The 16,239-nt window shown below is 50.8% G+C and overlaps 2 protein-coding genes across 5 annotated transcripts; both read left to right on the top strand.

Moving 5' to 3' along the window:
- The first annotated feature begins 330 nt into the window (after positions 1–330).
- LOC137486639 (keratin, type II cytoskeletal 6C-like) lies at positions 331–4,352 on the top strand. Of its 4 annotated transcripts, XM_068212066.1 has the most exons (10): positions 331–915; positions 1,697–1,911; positions 2,033–2,093; positions 2,253–2,348; positions 2,517–2,681; positions 2,790–2,915; positions 3,124–3,344; positions 3,713–3,747; positions 3,832–3,840; positions 3,892–4,352. In XM_068212066.1, the coding sequence occupies exons 1-10, from the start codon at positions 331–333 to the stop codon at positions 4,173–4,175; spliced, it is 1,797 nt and encodes a 598-aa protein (XP_068068167.1). In that variant the 3' UTR covers positions 4,176–4,352. The 4 variants fall into 4 exon arrangements, with proteins under 4 accessions (XP_068068167.1, XP_068068165.1, XP_068068166.1 ...); XM_068212064.1 differs by having other exon boundaries at positions 3,832–4,352; XM_068212065.1 differs by having other exon boundaries at positions 3,124–3,355; positions 3,728–3,751; positions 3,832–4,352.
- A 2,788-nt stretch (positions 4,353–7,140) lies between these two features.
- Positions 7,141–11,848, top strand: LOC137486638 (keratin, type II cytoskeletal 6C-like). Its single transcript, XM_068212063.1, has 9 exons — positions 7,141–8,778; positions 9,640–9,854; positions 9,971–10,031; positions 10,191–10,286; positions 10,407–10,571; positions 10,670–10,795; positions 10,913–11,133; positions 11,414–11,448; positions 11,556–11,848. The coding sequence occupies exons 1-9, from the start codon at positions 8,269–8,271 to the stop codon at positions 11,846–11,848; spliced, it is 1,722 nt and encodes a 573-aa protein (XP_068068164.1). The 5' UTR covers positions 7,141–8,268.
- Positions 11,849–16,239: the final 4,391 nt, after the last annotated feature.

Genomic DNA, 16,239 nt, shown 5'->3' with positions numbered 1-16,239 from the left:
ATGTCATAAAGATGCGGGAGTCCACTTTGTCATGGAGACGTGTCTCGATGCTCTTCTTTATTCACCTCTAGATTACAGGGCGTGTTTCTGGGAGCCCCAAATATGGCAAAGCTCATGGAGAATCTGTCAACAACCCCATGCTGATGAAAATATTAAATTGCTTTCCACCTTCACGCCCAAGCTGTCCCAGCCCACCTCCAGCAGCGGATAAAAGGGAATGCCTGAAGCTCTTGCAGCCAGAGAGGACTCTGCAGACTTCTTTCCGCCCTCATCAACTCTGTTGGTCTTTCTGCTCTCCTGGATTTTGATTTCACTTGGAAAAAACCAGCCATGTCTCGTCAGTCTGTCTGCAGGAGCTTTGGAGTCGGGGGGAGAAAGGGGTTCAGCTCCTGCTCTGCTGTTGGTGGTGGATTTGGAGGTGGTGGTGGCCGGAGCAAGATCAGCTACAGCTCGTACTCCTCATCCCGGGGAGGAGGCGGAGGAGGACACTGTGGGGGGTTCAGTAGCCGGAGCCTCCACAACATGGGGGGCAGCAGAAGGATTGCCATGGGCGGATGTTATGGTGGTGGTGGATACGGAGGCAGGATGGGTGGCTTTGGTGGAGGAATGAGCTGTGGAGGGATTGGTGGTGGTGGCATGGGTGTTGGAGGAATGGGAATGGGTGGCTTTGGTGGTGGAATGGGTGGTGGGGCAGGAATGGGTGGATTTGGTGGTGGAATGAGCGGTGGGGGAATGGGTGGAATGGGTGGCTTTGGTGGTCCAGGCTTCCCTGGAGGCATCCAGCCGGTGCAAGTTGACCCCAGCCTCCTGCGTCCAGTCCACGTTGAGATCGATCCCCAGATCCAGCAAGTCAAAAACCAGGAGAAGGAGCAGATCAAGACCCTGAACAACCAGTTTGCCTCCTTCATCGACAAGGTGAGAGTTCAGGATGGGGTTTTTTTTTGGAGGTGGAATGTCAAACAACTTCCTTGGGGCATGGACTGGGAAATTTTTCACCGACCAACAGTTGTTGGAGTTGTCAGACCAATGCCTCAGCATCAAATTGTAATTAGTCAGGTTTACTTAAGAAGTAATGCTGGACAATAGAGGAGGTTTTGTGCTAATGGAAGATTAAAGGGAACATCTGCAGGGTATTCTGGGGATTGTCTTGCCAAGGCACTTCTGCAGCCTCCTTTTGGGTGATCCAGGGCAAAGTCACCATTGTAAATTTAATTATCCTAGAAGTTCTCATTGCTGGGATTTGCTTTTTGATGAAACTTTCTTCTCAAAGCCTGATTCTAGAAACTGCAGAGCATTAAACCCCTTTCCAATACTCTTGGATTATTTTAATTTCAAATAAAAGCCAAAGAAATAGAGAATACCTCCAAAGAGAATGCATGGGCAGTTAGGGAATAAAAATTTCATCTTTCTTGACTTCAGTGCGGGAAAGATGATGGCAAAGCCGAACCCTGATGCTAAGGAAAATTGGGATGATGTTTTCTACTGGGAACACTGCTTTGTCCCCAAGGGAGAAGTTCAGAATGACTCAAAACTTGATTGTCTAATAACAAATAAATTAAATAACACTTCTCAGGCACTTCAGGAGCTTGAATGCCTGAATGAGACATAGATGGGGAATGATTCCCTGGCCTCCCAAATCCCCTGGGAGTGGGATGTTTCTCTGGTGAATGTCTCACACACCCTTTGTTGGCTGTAGGTCCGATTCCTGGAGCAGCAGAACAAGGTGCTCTCCACCAAGTGGGAGCTGCTCCAGCAGCAAGGGCCGTCAGGGCCGAGGAAGAACCTGGATATGATCTTTGAGAATTACATCCAGAACTTGCGGAGGAGGCTGGACTCTCTGCTGGGGCAGCGGGGCCAGCTGGAATCGGAGCTGCAGAACATGAGGCAGTACGTGGAGGAGTTCAAAACCAAGTGAGTGCAGGGACAGACAGGGAGGGACCAGCCGGGAGAGCGCAGGAGAGCTGATGCGGAGACCCCGCGGGTGGAGCGACATGGGGTCTCAGAGTCTCACCTTGTCCTGCCCCTGCCACAGGTATGAGGAGGAGATCAACCGTCGCACGGCTGCTGAGAACGAGTTTGTGGTGCTGAAGAAGGTGAGTCTGGAAGACACCATCAGGGACAGGGTGAGGGGGACAGGAGGCAAAGACATGGGAAGGACTCATCTCCAAGATGGGCAGATCCCAGCAGGAAGAGCCAACAGTTCTTGTGCGATGAAAGGAAGCCGTGGTCCAATACTGAGCTCTTTCCTTTAGGATGTGGACTGTGCCTACATGACCAAAGTCGAGCTGGAAGCCAAGGTGGGAGCTCTGACAGATGAAATCAACTTCCTGAGGTGCATCTACGAGGAGGTAGGAGCTCTCCCTTCCCCTTGGTGAAGTTTTAATGAGGGTGTGGTGGCCAAAGACTCTGAGGTTGGACTGGGCGTCTTTGTGGGTTTGATCTGGAGAGGTTGCCTGGAGCTACTGCTCTTCTCTCCTCTCAAGAGATGGGGCCTCTGACTCATGTCTTGGTTGCAGGAGCTGTCTCAGATGCAGACGATCAGCCGGGACCTGTCCGTGGTGGTGTCCATGGACAACAACCGGCACCTGGACCTGGACAGCATCATCGAGGAGGTTCGGCGCCAGTACGAGCAGATTGCTCAGAGCAGCCGGGCAGAGGCCGAGGCCTGGTACCAGAGCCGGGTGAGTTGGGAAGGGGTCAAGGCTACTGGGACAGTCCCCGCTGTTTGAACCACCTGAGTTCTTGGTCAGTTGTGTCCCTGATGGGTGCCTTTGTCCCCATGTCTCCAGTACGAAGAACTCCAGAACACTGCTGGGAAACACGGGGACAGCCTCCGCAACACCAAGATTGAGATCCAGGAGTTGTCCAGGAATGTTCAGAGGCTGCGGGCTGAGATTGAGAATGTGAAGAAGCAGGTAAGGGACCATCAGCGCCTCATTGGGTAACAGCTGTGTGCTGGGTCAGGATGGGTCTGGGTGGTGAGAGGGAAAGCAATCATGAAAATTCATGCCCTTTGGAGGAGATGGATTATTTCTGAATGTTTTCCATCCAGTGTGTGCCATGAGGATGATCCCGTAGAGGGTGGGCAGAAGGGATCTCACACACTGATTTTCTCTTCCTCAGAACCAGCAGCTGCAGTCAGCCATCGCTGAAGCTGAGGAGAGGGGGGAGATGGCCATCAAGGATGCCAGGAGGAAGCTGGAGGAGCTGGAATGTGCCCTGAGTAAGGACAAAGAGGAGCTGGCTCGCCTGCTGAAGGAGTACCAGGAGCTGCTGAATGTCAAGATTGCACTGGACGTTGAGATTGCCATGTACAGGAAGCTGTTGGAGGGGGAGGAGAACAGGTACTTAATTGGCATCTATTTGACTAAATTCTTAACAGATTATAATATGTGTGGGTAAAACCTTTGAATCCACACCAGAGATTGATTTTGTGTCATTCACGCTCTAATTCCCAAGAATATATTAATTATATTAAGCATAAACATGCTTAAGTGGGTTTTCCATCTTAAAAGAATGTGAAGGTAAAGGTTGCTCATTTCTTTAAAGAATAATCGGGAAATTCTGAAAAAAAAAAAAAAAAAAAGAATAGGTTGCTAGTTTTTAGAATTAAGGATAATTGAGAAATATAAACTTGTACAAAAAGGGGAAACTCTCAGCTGAAGAGCTATGCACTTCCCAGAGGAATAATTGGTCCGATTTTCCCTCACAGGCTGTGCAACGACAGCATGTCCAACGTCAATGTCTGTAAGTATCTGCCCTGGGGTCCTTCAGAAGTGGTAGAACTTGTTCTTTTGGGCAACAGGTGAGTAACCTGTGCTTCTCTTCCAGCTGTGGTGGGCAGGACGACTGTCTCTGGAGGCAGAGGAGGCATGGGAGGCGGATTCGGAGGCAGCGGCATGGGAGGAGGATTCGGAGGCGGCAGCTGTGGAATGGGAGGAGGATTCGGAGGCGGCAGCGGCATGGGAGGAGGAATGGGAGGAGGCGGCATCTGCGGAGGAGGCAGCAGCTTTGGAGGAGGCAGCATGGGCGGCAGCTGTGGGATGGGGGGAGGAATGTACGGCGGCGGCTTCTCCTCTGGGAGCGGAAGGATGTGCGGCTCTGGCGGGGGATCTTCCTCCGTGCGGAGATGTGTCACCACCACCTCGGTCAAATCTTCGGGAGTGAGATTCTGAGCCCCGAAGGTTGACAAGGAAAGAAGCACCTCCTCTTCTCTCTTCCTGACTGCAGCCCAGCCTCCTGAAGCCCAGCTCTGGTGTCCTGCAATGGGATGAACTGTGTCCCTCCCACCCAGCTTGTCCCAGATTCTGGTCCCACCCGGCAGTTCGGTGGCGATGCTGTGGGTGTCCCGGCACCGGGAGCTGCCTGGCAGGAGGGGCTGCTCTGCCTTCCTTGCTGTGTTGTATATTTCTTGTGTCAAATGTGTATAAAACTCCTCTCTCCTCCTGTTTTTTGTCCCCACCTCCCTTCCCCTGTGTGTATGTCCTGCCCTCCTTACTTGGGATGTTGCCATTCCCAATAAATTGCAGAGAACATTCACGATGTTGTTGTGTTGATGCTTCGGGAGCCACTCTGGGCAGGGCGGTTCATGCTTTGGGGAGGCAATTTGTTGTGAATCTTGGGGTCGTCCTTTGCTCAGTGTGTCGCACCTGTACTTTGATGGAGGTGAACACGTGGGGGTGGACCAGGCCAGCCATCACAGCTCCAGTGATGCCTGACTCTCACCTGAGGGCACAAGTCCAGGTGGTGTGTGCTGGATGCTCAGTTCACACAATGTTCAGTAACTGAGCCAGCACAAGACCAAACCGAGGAATTCAGGAGCCTGCTCAATTTTTAGGCATCTCCTGACATAGTGAATGATCCAGTTCATCCCTGGAATCCTGTAGAGTTACTCCCACAGCATTTTTCTGCTATTGTTGGGTCTGAAAACCTGCAGCACAAAGGGTTCCTGTATCTTCCCAGTCACTGAGCTAATACAAGCAGCCCTGTCCCAGTTTTTTGGGCTCAGCTTTAGGCACACAGAGGCACTCAGTGCCTCAGTGCCCACATCACATCTCTCCAGATGTGGCAACGCTCCAGTTCCTGAAGCTCTAGGAAAGGAACTTTCCCAATCCCTCTTGGATTTTGGAAGCTCTGCAAAAGGTCTGCCGAAACTTGTGTCCTGGGATTTAGGCAGGAACATTCCCAGTGCCTTGTTGCCTGACCAGTAGAGACCCACAGAGGCTGATGGATGATGAGAATCAGCAACAGCAGGTGGGAGCTGACACTGGAAAAGTGTCATCTAAGGTGTCTGCTTCTGAATGGTCTTCGGGCTGTGATGAGGGAGTGGCAGGGCAGGAGCCCCTTGGGTGGGAGAGCTGGTGAACATGGATAAAAATGGATCAGGATGTTGGTGAAGCACCTGCCTCTGCTGCACACATGGGCTGTGGGTCGGCCAGGTGGGATGCACAGCTCAGCACCCAGAGAGCAGGGGGAGCACCGGAGAGCCATGTACCATCCCTGACCAGCCGTGGGAACATGATGGACTGGGAAGGTGTGATTAATCCCCATCCATGAGCTCAGCTACCATCCTCTCCCTGAGAAGCCAATTAATTCCCTAGTGGCTCATCCTGGCTCCAAGAGCAGGAGGGAGAGATTTGGAGGAGCTCAAGGTAGGGGTTTGGGAGGGGAGTCCAGAGTGTTTGATCTGTGGTTCCTCCACCACCTGGAGAGATCAAAGAGGCAGAAAACACTGTCAGTGGTGGTTCAGGAGTCCCACAACAGCCTCTGGGAGTTGTTGATGTTCCCACAGTGGGACAGGAAGCTGCAGACTGGGGAAGAGGTCCAGGAAAGGCAGTGGGCTTCTTGGAAAAGGGGATTCTCCCTGCTTTGAAGGGTGCTGCAGCTGGGATTGTGGCTGGGTTTGGCCCAAATAAAGATGCTGAGAAGGCAATGCCTGTGTGAAGCTGGTGTTGTGCCAGGAGCACTTTGAGGTTTGGCTTGGGGCAAGAGTCATCTGTTTTGGTGCTTAATCACCTGTTTCAGCGTATAATTTTAGAAGCCTGTTTCTTCTAAACTTTACAACGAACTTTACATGGCGTTGTAGCGTTGCTGTGAAGAGTCATTGCAACACCTCCTCTGTGCTCTTGGCTGGGTCAGATGCGAAGCTGGAGCCCGGCTCAGTCTCAATCCATGTTTTCTGTCGAGTTCACATTTTCCCTGGTGTTGATGATTCTGCTGTGCGCAGCTCCTTGCACAAGAGATCTGAGGGCATGGCTGGAGCCCAGCTACCTGTTGAGTTTTACCTGGAGGAGACTCAGGTGACTCCAGGTTTGGAATAATCTGCACATCTTGTCTGAAGACGTCAGAGTGACTCAACCTGGGCGTCTTATCTGCAGGAGCTGAGTGTGGTCAGCACCCAGGCATCTGGCTGACTTTGCAGATCTTCCTCCTCGTTGTGGAACTTCCTCGTGGGATATTCCAGTGAAGTCCTGGTGCCTTCGTACCATGGGTTTGGCAGTTGGGAGGGAGGCCAGGAGAAGGAACAACCTGTTTTCTTCTCCAGCTAAACCTGAGCCACTGTGCAGCTGGCTTGGGCTGCTCATCAGGAGCAAGTGCACTGGGCTGCAGGGTGGTCTGGAGAGCTTAAATCTCCACCTGGGTGAAGACCATGGAGAAACCAGCCCATCTTGATTGCAGGTGCTTTTGGCAAAGAGGGCATCCTCTCTGTGCTTTGGGGGTGCTGTGCATTCTCCAGCCGCAGAACACACCCCTGGGTAACCTTTGGCCAACCATGACTTGTTTCCCTCAAGGGTGGGACAGCCCTTTGCCAACTGTTTTGTCCATTAATGGAGGGATAATTTTTGACCAGCTATTACATCTTTCAATTGCTGAATAACTGTTGCCAGCTGTTGAGTCTCTAAGGGTGGGATAATCTTGGCCAACATTTGAACCCCCGGTCAAGGGTAACGTCCTCTCCTTCCTCCCATTACACACAGTCTGTGGCTCCAGAAGCCTCATCCCAGTAACAGTCAATGACATTCATGTTTCTGTTTCCTGCAGTGGCTTTTGGAAGTGTTTTCCCTGTCTGGTTTTCCAAAGTGTTTGCTGTGTCTATGGCCACCAGCTGATTCCTAGGGATGCTTTCAAACGCATTTACCTGCCCAAATCTCTCTGGTGTGACCATGAAAACTCAACACATGCAATTGGAAGCTTAAAACCAGGATATTTTTTGACTGCTGAAGTGCTTTAAGATATATATTTCCCTTGACTTTTATTAATGATTTTCAGGAAATAAGAATGAAGGAAAGGTTGGTGTTTTTTACAGAAAAAAAATTTAATAAATGTAACTAAAATATTTATTTGATTAGTGCAGCTCAGAAGGTACCTGCAAGATGTCCTTCATGTGAGTGTCCGAATCCATTGCAGGGGAGCTAGTGTATGAAATGAAACATTATTGTCAGTCATCATTACAACATCTACTGCCTGGAGCGTCCTTTCCATCCTCTGTGGATTGACAATCCCTGTGGTCATTGGAAAAACACAAGCAAAGAGTTAGACATCCTTGCTCTCTTGCTCTGGTGCTCAGAATCCCAGGACCTGGCTGTCTCAGACTTTGTGGGACACATTTTGTAGAGAAAAATCCCACCTGATGCTCTTAGGAAAGAACTAAGCAGCTCCTTTCTGGATAAAACAGAAATGCTGACCCTGTTAAATGTTAATGACGTGGCATTTTTCCAGTTGGAAAGCCATTGGGAATTTTCTGCTTAACAAGGAGATGTGGTGTGTGCTTGGAGGAATTGTGAAAGCCTCATTCTGTATGGGTTTCACCAAAATCCCTGCCTGATGTGGAGTGTCAGGCAAAAAATCTGGAGTCAGACAACCTGTGGAGTCGTTAGGAGCAGGCAGGGAAGTGGGAGGAGGGAAGAACATGACAACATCACTGTAAAATATATTTTTCCAGATGACATAAAGATATGGGAGTCCACTTACTCACAGAGACCTGCCTCGGTGCTCCTGCTTTTCCTTCTGCAAGGCGAAGCGGATTTCTGGGTGGAGTCACCAATTTGGCAAAAATCTGTTAACCGCACCAAGCTGATGAAGACAGTAAATTTGTTTCCTTTTCACGCCCAAGTTGTCCCAGCCCACCTCCAGGAGCAGATAAAAGGGAATGCCTGGAGCTGTGGAGCCAGAGAAGACTCTGAGCACTTCTCTCTGTCCTCAGCACCAGCTCAGCTCTGTGGATCTCCTCATCTTCCCTAGTTTCGGCTCTTTTGAGGAGAAGCAGTCATGTCTCGTCAGTCTGTCTGCAGGAGCTTCGGAGTTGGGAGCAAAAGGGGATTCAGCTCCTGCTCTGCTGTTGGTGGTGGCTTTGGAGGCGGCAGCCGGAGCAGGATCAGCTACAGCTCATTCTCCACATCCAGGGGGATTGGAGGTGGCAGTGGACGCTGTGGAGGATTCAGCAGCCGGAGCCTCCACAACCTAGGGGGCAACACAAGGATTTCCATGGGCAGCTCTTATGGCAGTGGCTATGGATGTAGAATTGGTGGCTTTGGTGGAGGATTTCCAGGAGGATTTGGTGTCATTGGAGGAGGTGTCATTGGTGGAGGAATGGGCTGCTTTGGTGGCCCCATCAGAGGTGGCCCCGGGTTCCCTGGAGGCATCCAGCCAGTGCAGGTGGACCCAACCCTCCTGCGGCCAGTCCACGTTGACATTGACCCTCAGATCCAGCAAGTGAAGTGCCAGGAGAAGGAGCAGATCAAGACTCTGAACAACCAGTTTGCCTCCTTCATTGACAAGGTGAGAGGTTGGACCTGTATTTGCTTGGGAATGGGAAAACTGCGGAAATTCCTTGTGCTCTGGAGAAGGAAATATTGTCCTTCTCAGCTCAGTGTTGGGCTGTGATTGTTTCCAATGGGTTCCATCTGGTTTCCTCCTGAGGAAGTGTCAAAATTTAGCATCCACAGAGAAACTGAACAACTTTCTCCAGGTTTGGTGGATTCACATTGGTTTTCACTCCAGTGCAGACAGGCCAAAGGGATGGAGATATACTCAGTGACCAAAGTGTTTCTTTAAGTCGTCCTTTCTCTGGGATAATTTTTTCACAAGGAACTTAAAATTTAGGAATTTAATTAAAAAAAAAAAATCCCAACCATTTCTTCTTTCAGTTTAAGTGCAGATGAGCTCCATTTAAATTATCTGAACTGGGAGAATGTTAGTTATAAGCATACTCCATGTCTTTTAAATATATGATGTGTATATGGAATAATTTCTGTGTCTGATAAGAGGAATGTTCTTGAATATGGACACCAATGGGATTTCATTCACTGGTAGGTCAAAAAGGATCAGATGCTCCTGAAAATTAATGTTAAAAAATCCTGACTGGTATTCTGGTATTGGAAATCATTTGTAAGATTGGAATGGAAGCATTAAAAAAAAAAAAAAAAACAAAAACAAAAGAGAGAGAGCAGAAACACAGGAGGAGAAAAGAGGAATTTAAGGATAATGGGGAAAAAAATAAGAAAAAAGGGAGGGATTTTCCCCTTGGAAGCAATAGAAGGGCTTTTGGGGTATGATCCACAGCCTTCCAAAGCTCCCAGGAGGTTTGAGCAGTGGGATGTCTCTCTGGTGAATGTCTCACACACCCTTTGTTGGCTGTAGGTCCGATTCCTGGAGCAGCAGAACAAGGTGCTCTCCACCAAGTGGGAGCTGCTCCAGCAGCAAGGGCCGTCAGGGCCGAGGAAGAACCTGGATGTGATCTTTGAGAATTACATCCAGAACCTGCGGAGGAGGCTGGAGTCTCTGCTGGGGCAGCGGGGCCAGCTGGAATCGGAGCTGCAGAACATGAGGCAGTACGTGGAGGAGTTCAAAACCAAGTGAGTGCGGGGACAGACAGGGAGGGACCAGCCGGGAGAGCGCAGCTGATGCGGAGACCCCGCGGGTGGAGTGACATGGGGTCTCAGAGTCTCACCTTGTCCTGCCCCTGCCACAGGTATGAGGAGGAGATCAACCGTCGCACGGCTGCTGAGAACGAGTTTGTGGTGCTGAAGAAGGTGAGTCTGGAAGACACCATCAGGGACAGGGTGAGGGGGACAGGAGGCAAAGACATGGGAAGGACTCATCTCCAAGTTGGGCAGATCCCAGCAGGAAGAGCCAACAGTTCTTGTGCGATGAAAGGAAGCCGTGGTCCAATACTGAGCTCTTTCCTTTAGGATGTGGACTGTGCCTACATGACCAAAGTCGAGCTGGAAGCCAAGGTGGGAGCTCTGACAGATGAAATCAACTTCCTGAGGTGCATCTACGAGGAGGTAGGAGCTCTCTCCTGGGGGACTGGAGTTGCAATGAGGAGGCCAAACACTGCGGTTGGACGGGGTGTCTGGGTGGATTTAGGCTTGAGATGGGGCCTCTGACTCATGTCTCGGTTGCAGGAGCTGTCTCAGATGCAGACGATCAGCCGGGACCTGTCCGTGGTGGTGTCCATGGACAACAACCGGCACCTGGACCTGGACAGCATCATCGAGGAGGTTCGGCGCCAGTACGAGCAGATTGCTCAGAACAGCCGGGCAGAGGCCGAGGCCTGGTACCAGAGCCGGGTGAGTTGGGAAGGGGTCAAGGCTCCTCGAGCATAAAAACCACCTGAGTTCTTGGTCAGTTGTGTCCCTGATGGGTGCCTTTGTCCCCATGCTTACAGTATGAAGAACTCCAGAGCACGGCTGGCCGGCATGGGGACAGCCTCCGCAACACCAAGATTGAGATCCAGGAGCTGTCCAGGAATGTCCAGAGGCTGCGGACAGAGATCGAGAACGTGAAGAAGCAGGTGGGGGTTGGCCAGTGTCTTGCGGGTTCTTTCTGTTTTCCCTCCAGTTTGTGCCATAAGGATGCTCCAGTAGAGGGTGGGCAGAGGGAATTAGGAAATTTACTTTCTTCTCCACAGAACCAGCAGCTGCAGTCAGCCATCGCCGAGGCTGAGGAGAGGGGGGAGATGGCCATTAAGGATGCCAGGAGGAAGCTGGAGGAGCTGGAATGTGCCCTGAGCAAAGACAAAGAGGAGCTGGCTCGCCTGCTGAAGGAGTACCAGGAGCTGCTGAACATCAAGATTGCATTGGACGTTGAGATTGCCATGTACAGGAAGCTGCTGGAGGGGGAGGAGAATAGGTGAGACCTCCCACCATTGGCTGGGCCAGGGTTCTGTCCCCCCTTGGGTCAGATTCATCTTTAATCATCCCTTGCAACACATTTAACATTTAAAATTTGATGACTTTCCTTTTTTCCCCAAAATTTTGAAGCCCAAAAGAGAAACCTGATTCCCACGGGGAATACTTCCCAAGGGGCTTGATTGATCTTACATGAAACACGATATAAAAGGAATATTTGGGGAAGAGTTTTTCTTCTGACTATATATAGATTTACAACTGATGTTCCTCTCCCTACACAGGCTCTGCTTAGAGAACCCCTCCAACGTGAATGTCTGTAAGTATTCACACATTGTTTTCTCTGCCCAGTTACCTTTATCCTTGGTTTTGTGAAGATTCCCAGGATGTTGCCTAGTGTTCAATGAGCCTCTCCCTCTCTTCCAGCTGTGGTGGGCAGAACCACCGTGTGCGGAGGCAGATCTGGCAGCTTTGGAGCCAGCAATGGCCTGGGTGGAGGAGTGTGCACCGTTGGTGGTGGAGTGTGCACAGTTGGTGGTGGGAACATCATTAGCAGCAGCTGTGGTGTGGGAGGAGGGATCCTCAGTGGTGGCTTCTCCTCTGGGAGCGGGAGGATTTGCAGCCCTGCAGGTGGCAACTTCATGGCTGGCGGGGGCTCCTCCTCTGTGCGGCGATGCGTCACCACCACAACGGTCAAATCCTCTGGGGTCAAATACTGAGCCCTCCTCTCCGCCCTCCCAGGGAAAGCAGCACCTTCCTCTTCCTCCCACCAGCAGCACAGCCCCTTCCATCCCCATCGGTATTCACGAGGAAAGAAACTGTTTCTGGGGGAAATCTCCCCAAAGTGAGATTGCAAACAAGACACATCCCTCTGGCCTAGACTGGCCCTCACTGAGCTCCCTTGTGGGTCCTCAGCACTGCAGAGCTCCCCGGCGCTGCTGCACCAGCTGAGGAGGAGCCTTTGGAAAACTGCTCTTTCCTGTCACTTTTTAAGTCCTGTGTTTCCCCCGCACCCCTCATGGGTCCCCCCCATCCTGCTCCAGCTGTTTCAGGAGCCCACATGAACAGAAGGAAGGAGATGATGTCCCATAGTCAGATTTAGGAGTGAGAAACAGGTCTCTGGAGTTGTCCACCTTCCCCAGGTGGAGTAATTTGGCAGCTTTAATGTTTTATGGATCCTTTTCCCTCCTCTCCTTCCTGCCTGGAGTGTGTGGCCCTGTTGCCCCCCTCTGTCATGTGAATCAGCTGCTTCCTGCCAGTGCCCTGGCCCCAGGACCCTTCATTACCAATAAACTGCAGAGAGATGAAGATATTTTTGTGTTGTCTCATCACTTGCTGCTCCCCAGTGGAGGAGAAACATGGGTTTGCCCTGGGTCAGGGTGATCGCAGGACAAATACAGACTGAACAGACAAAGAATTGAGAGCAGGCCTGAGAGAAGGACTTGAGGGTGCTGGTGGGTGAGAGCTGGACCTGCCCCAGCCCAGAGACCCCTGAGCCTGGGCTGAGCCCCCAACATGAGCAGCATGGGAGGGGGTGTTCTGCTCTGCTCAGGTGAGATCCCACCTGCAGAGCTGGTCCAGCCCTGGGGCCCAGTACAGGGAGGATGTGGAGCTGCTGGAGTGAGTCCAGAGGAGTCCATGGAGCTGCTCTGAGGGCTGGAGCTCTTCTGGGACCAGGTTGGGAGATCTGGGTGTTCACCTGCAGAGTAGGGAAAGGAGATCTTTGAGCCCCTTCCAAGGGGCTCCAGGAGAGCTGGAGAGAGACTTGGAAAGGGAGAGATGGGACAAGAGGTGATGGCTTCAAACTGGAAAAGAGGAGAGTTAGATGGGATGTTGTGAAAAAATTCCTCCCTGTGAGAGTGGTGAGGCACTGGAATGGACTTCCATGAGACTGGCCCATCCCTGGAAGTGTCCAAGGCCAGGCTGGACGGGGCTTGGAGCAACCTGGGATAGTGGAAGGTGTTCCTGCCCACAGCAGAGAGTGGAATGACATGATCCACCCAAGATCCTGTCCAACCCAAACCCTTCCATGATCCTATTTTGAGATGATTTAGATTATCTTGTGGGAATGTCAAGGTATTTTCTTGAGCATCACCCTGAGAGCTAGGATTCATTATTCCCATTCAGGGTTTGGGCTGGCTGCAGGTGGGCGGGAGCTTGGAGCAACCTGGTCCAGTGCAAGGATTCCCTGCCCATTGTGGAATCCTCTGAATCGTCCCCCTCAGGGAAATCTCCAGGGCCTTGCCTTGGAAGAATACACCATCGAGTTTTCCCCACCTAAGCTGATAGAGAGGACTCAGCCCATGGTGCGCTGTAGCACTATTGTCAATCTTCATTAGATTGCCTCCCCCATTGGCCCACCCCAATTATTCATCCCTCATTGCCTCTACAGGTTGCTGCCTTTTGCCCTGCCCTTTGCCCGTCCCTGTGCCCTCAGGTCATTGGTCACTGACCCCATACTCAAATTGTGCAGACCACATGGATTGGTCTTTTGTCTCTGATCCCTTTCGTGTCGTGGATGCAATAAACCTTCTCTGGAATACATCATGCAAAGATCCTTCCTGTCCTTCCTCCGCTGAGCTATCTGTGGTGTGTGTGTGTGTGCATGGACTTGAAATGGCTGTTCCCGTGGCCTTACTCTGAGCAGGTTCCGAAGGAGACGCTTCGAAGAAGGTTGCAGCATTCCTACCACCCTGCCACAGCCCATGGCAGGGGGTGGAACTGCATAGGCTTTAGGATCCCTTCCCATATTCTGTGATCATCTCATTCCACCTCCTGCCATGGAGGAGTCTCCAGTGGGTGGTTGGATAAATCCTCCCCAGGGCTGGCACAAGGATGAGCAGCACCCTCTGCCTGTCTGGCTGGGCTCATACACCAGCTCCTTGTCTGTGAGTAGTGGGAAGGTCTGACAACTCTTGAGTGGACAAATTACTCACAAAGGAAAAAAAAAAAAAAAAAAAAAAAAACCCAACAGCATGAAAGAATAAGCCAGAGCCCAGAACCTGCCATCAGAGCTCCAGGTTGCCCAGCCAGCTTAGTCATTAGCCCTCTCCAAATTACATCCCATTGCAACCAAATTAATTTGATTAATGCTTGACTGGATTCTTCTGTAGCTCTGGGAGGAGCAAGAGTTGAATCAGCTCTGACTTCTCTGCAGTGTGCGTGTTATAGGGGGTGGGACCAGATGGAATTTAAGGTCCTTTCCTACTTCAGTCATTCCATGATTCTATGATTGATCTGGTGCAGATAAAATATGGAAATGGAGATCAATATTGTCAAATCCTTGTCATCTAAATGAGCAAAATAAGGAAGAAATGATTGTTTCAATTTGAACCAGTGTTATTTTCCTGCTGTTTTTCTTATTTACCCCCAGATTTCCTTCCAGTTCACCCTCCTGACTTCTGAATGATGTTTACACCAGGCTGGAATGTGTCCTATCCTCCTGTTTGAATCAAAAATAACATTTCTGATTCTAAAATTCATAGGTTGGGATGGGAAAGACCAAAAAGTCATGGCCCTCTTCCTCATCCCAGGGAAGAGTCCAGGGACAGGTATGGACCCAGGTGGTTCAAAGCCCAGGAATGTCCTGGGGACACCCTTGGGAAGGTGGCAGAGAGGACACAGATCTCCAGCCTATTGAAGTGCAGGAAGCCAAAGGTGCTGATGTCATCCTGCCAAAAACCACAAGATTTTTCCGAGTTCCCTGAGTTTTTCCTGGAGAGGAGCTAAGAGGTGCCGGGGTTTATCATTCCCATCTGCTGCACTCATGAAAAAGGGAGCTGAAGGAAATTGCTCTAGTGCATGGTGCTGGGATGAAAGGCTTAGGATCCTCTGCTCTGTGGGGCACTGTGAGAGCTGCTGGATTCCATCCAGGATGCCACAAAAGACACTGAGGGGCTGGAGCTGTCCAGAGACAGGAACAGAGCTGGGGAAGGGCTGGAGCACAAGGAAAAGGGTCTGGAGAACTCCCGAGGAGGAGCTGAGAGAGCTGAGGAGGCTCAGCCTGGAGAAAATGAAGCTTGGGGAGGACCTTCTCACTCTCCAGAACTCCCTGAAAGCCAGGTTGGGGGGCAGGGAAAAGTCATTGCTCCACAGGGGTCAGGGCATGGGCTGTGCAGGAACTTTTGCATTAGAACATGGGAAGAAACTGAATCAGTGCTGTGTTTTATGAGCTCCTTGGGAAGTTAACCCAAGCAGGATTTTATTTGCTGTAATTAGGGCTGTAATGAGTTTTTAATTGTTACAAATCATGTTTATGATGGGAGGGCCTCAGGAGCCACCATGGTTTTTTTCCCTGGGTGGGTCATTGTGCAAACATGGAGGAGACTCCCCCAGTTTGGGCTTGCTGGGGAGCAGGAAATATTTGCTTTTGTGAAAAGCACTGGTTTGTCGCCTGGGAGGAAACCACCCTCTGCATCCTCCAGAGTGGGGTTTACTTGGCACACTTCTCCTGAGCAGCTGGAGTCCTTTGGGATCTGGAGGATGGGATGCTCAGGGGAAGGAATTAGGGAGCAGAGAGGTTAAAGGAGGTTAAAACTGGGGATCAGCATCCTTTGGTCTCCTCTCTACACTTCAAACAGCAACACCCTCAGTTCTGTCACCTCCAACTCGACTGGTCTAAAAAACCAGCTCAAATGCGCACTAGAAAACCCTATGACCTACTCAAGAGAGACCAAAATCAGCAGCTCATGGAGGCAGTGACAACTACGGAGTATCTGGGCTTGGTAGGAGGTTTAAAACTCCTGTGGGCAAATACATTGACAAAGGTACCTAAAGCTGTGCAACTTCTAAAGAAATTTAGCTAAGGGAAGCTCTTCCCTTTGCTTTCCATGCTAGGCTCCTGATGTTTAATCCTGAATACTCCATCACCTCCTTTCCTGCTCTTTGGACCCTGCCTTAGGTTCCTTGTGAGTGAATCCACTGCCAGGCTCCAGGGGTGACTTGTGCCAGGATCCAAAGAAATCTGTGTCTCAGAGCATCATCTGCGGCTGTGCAGAAAAATTTTGGCCTTTAATCTAATCAATATTCACCCCAGCTTTGCTTGGACAGGTTGAGCTGACATCTGAGCACTTTTCCTGCTGGACTTGGCCCCTGTTGGATGCTGACTCTG

The sequence above is a fragment of the Anomalospiza imberbis genome, chromosome 22 (genome assembly GCF_031753505.1).
Source record: "Anomalospiza imberbis isolate Cuckoo-Finch-1a 21T00152 chromosome 22, ASM3175350v1, whole genome shotgun sequence".
Classification (NCBI taxonomy): Eukaryota; Metazoa; Chordata; class Aves; order Passeriformes; family Viduidae; genus Anomalospiza; species Anomalospiza imberbis.
This window is presented reverse-complemented; position numbering and strand designations above follow the sequence as displayed.

Coding starts and splice junctions, on each gene's coding strand:
- LOC137486639 (XM_068212064.1), top strand. CDS start 331: ATGTCTCGTCAGTCTGTCTGCAGGAGCTTTGGAGTCGGGGGGAGAAAG. Junction 1,912..2,032: donor GTGGAGGAGTTCAAAACCAA/GTGAGTGCAGGG, acceptor CCCCTGCCACAG/GTATGAGGAGGAGATCAACC. Junction 3,345..3,712: donor TTGGAGGGGGAGGAGAACAG/GTACTTAATTGG, acceptor TTTCCCTCACAG/GCTGTGCAACGACAGCATGT.
- LOC137486638 (XM_068212063.1), top strand. CDS start 8,269: ATGTCTCGTCAGTCTGTCTGCAGGAGCTTCGGAGTTGGGAGCAAAAGG. Junction 8,779..9,639: donor TTGCCTCCTTCATTGACAAG/GTGAGAGGTTGG, acceptor TGTTGGCTGTAG/GTCCGATTCCTGGAGCAGCA. Junction 11,449..11,555: donor CCCCTCCAACGTGAATGTCT/GTAAGTATTCAC, acceptor CCTCTCTTCCAG/CTGTGGTGGGCAGAACCACC.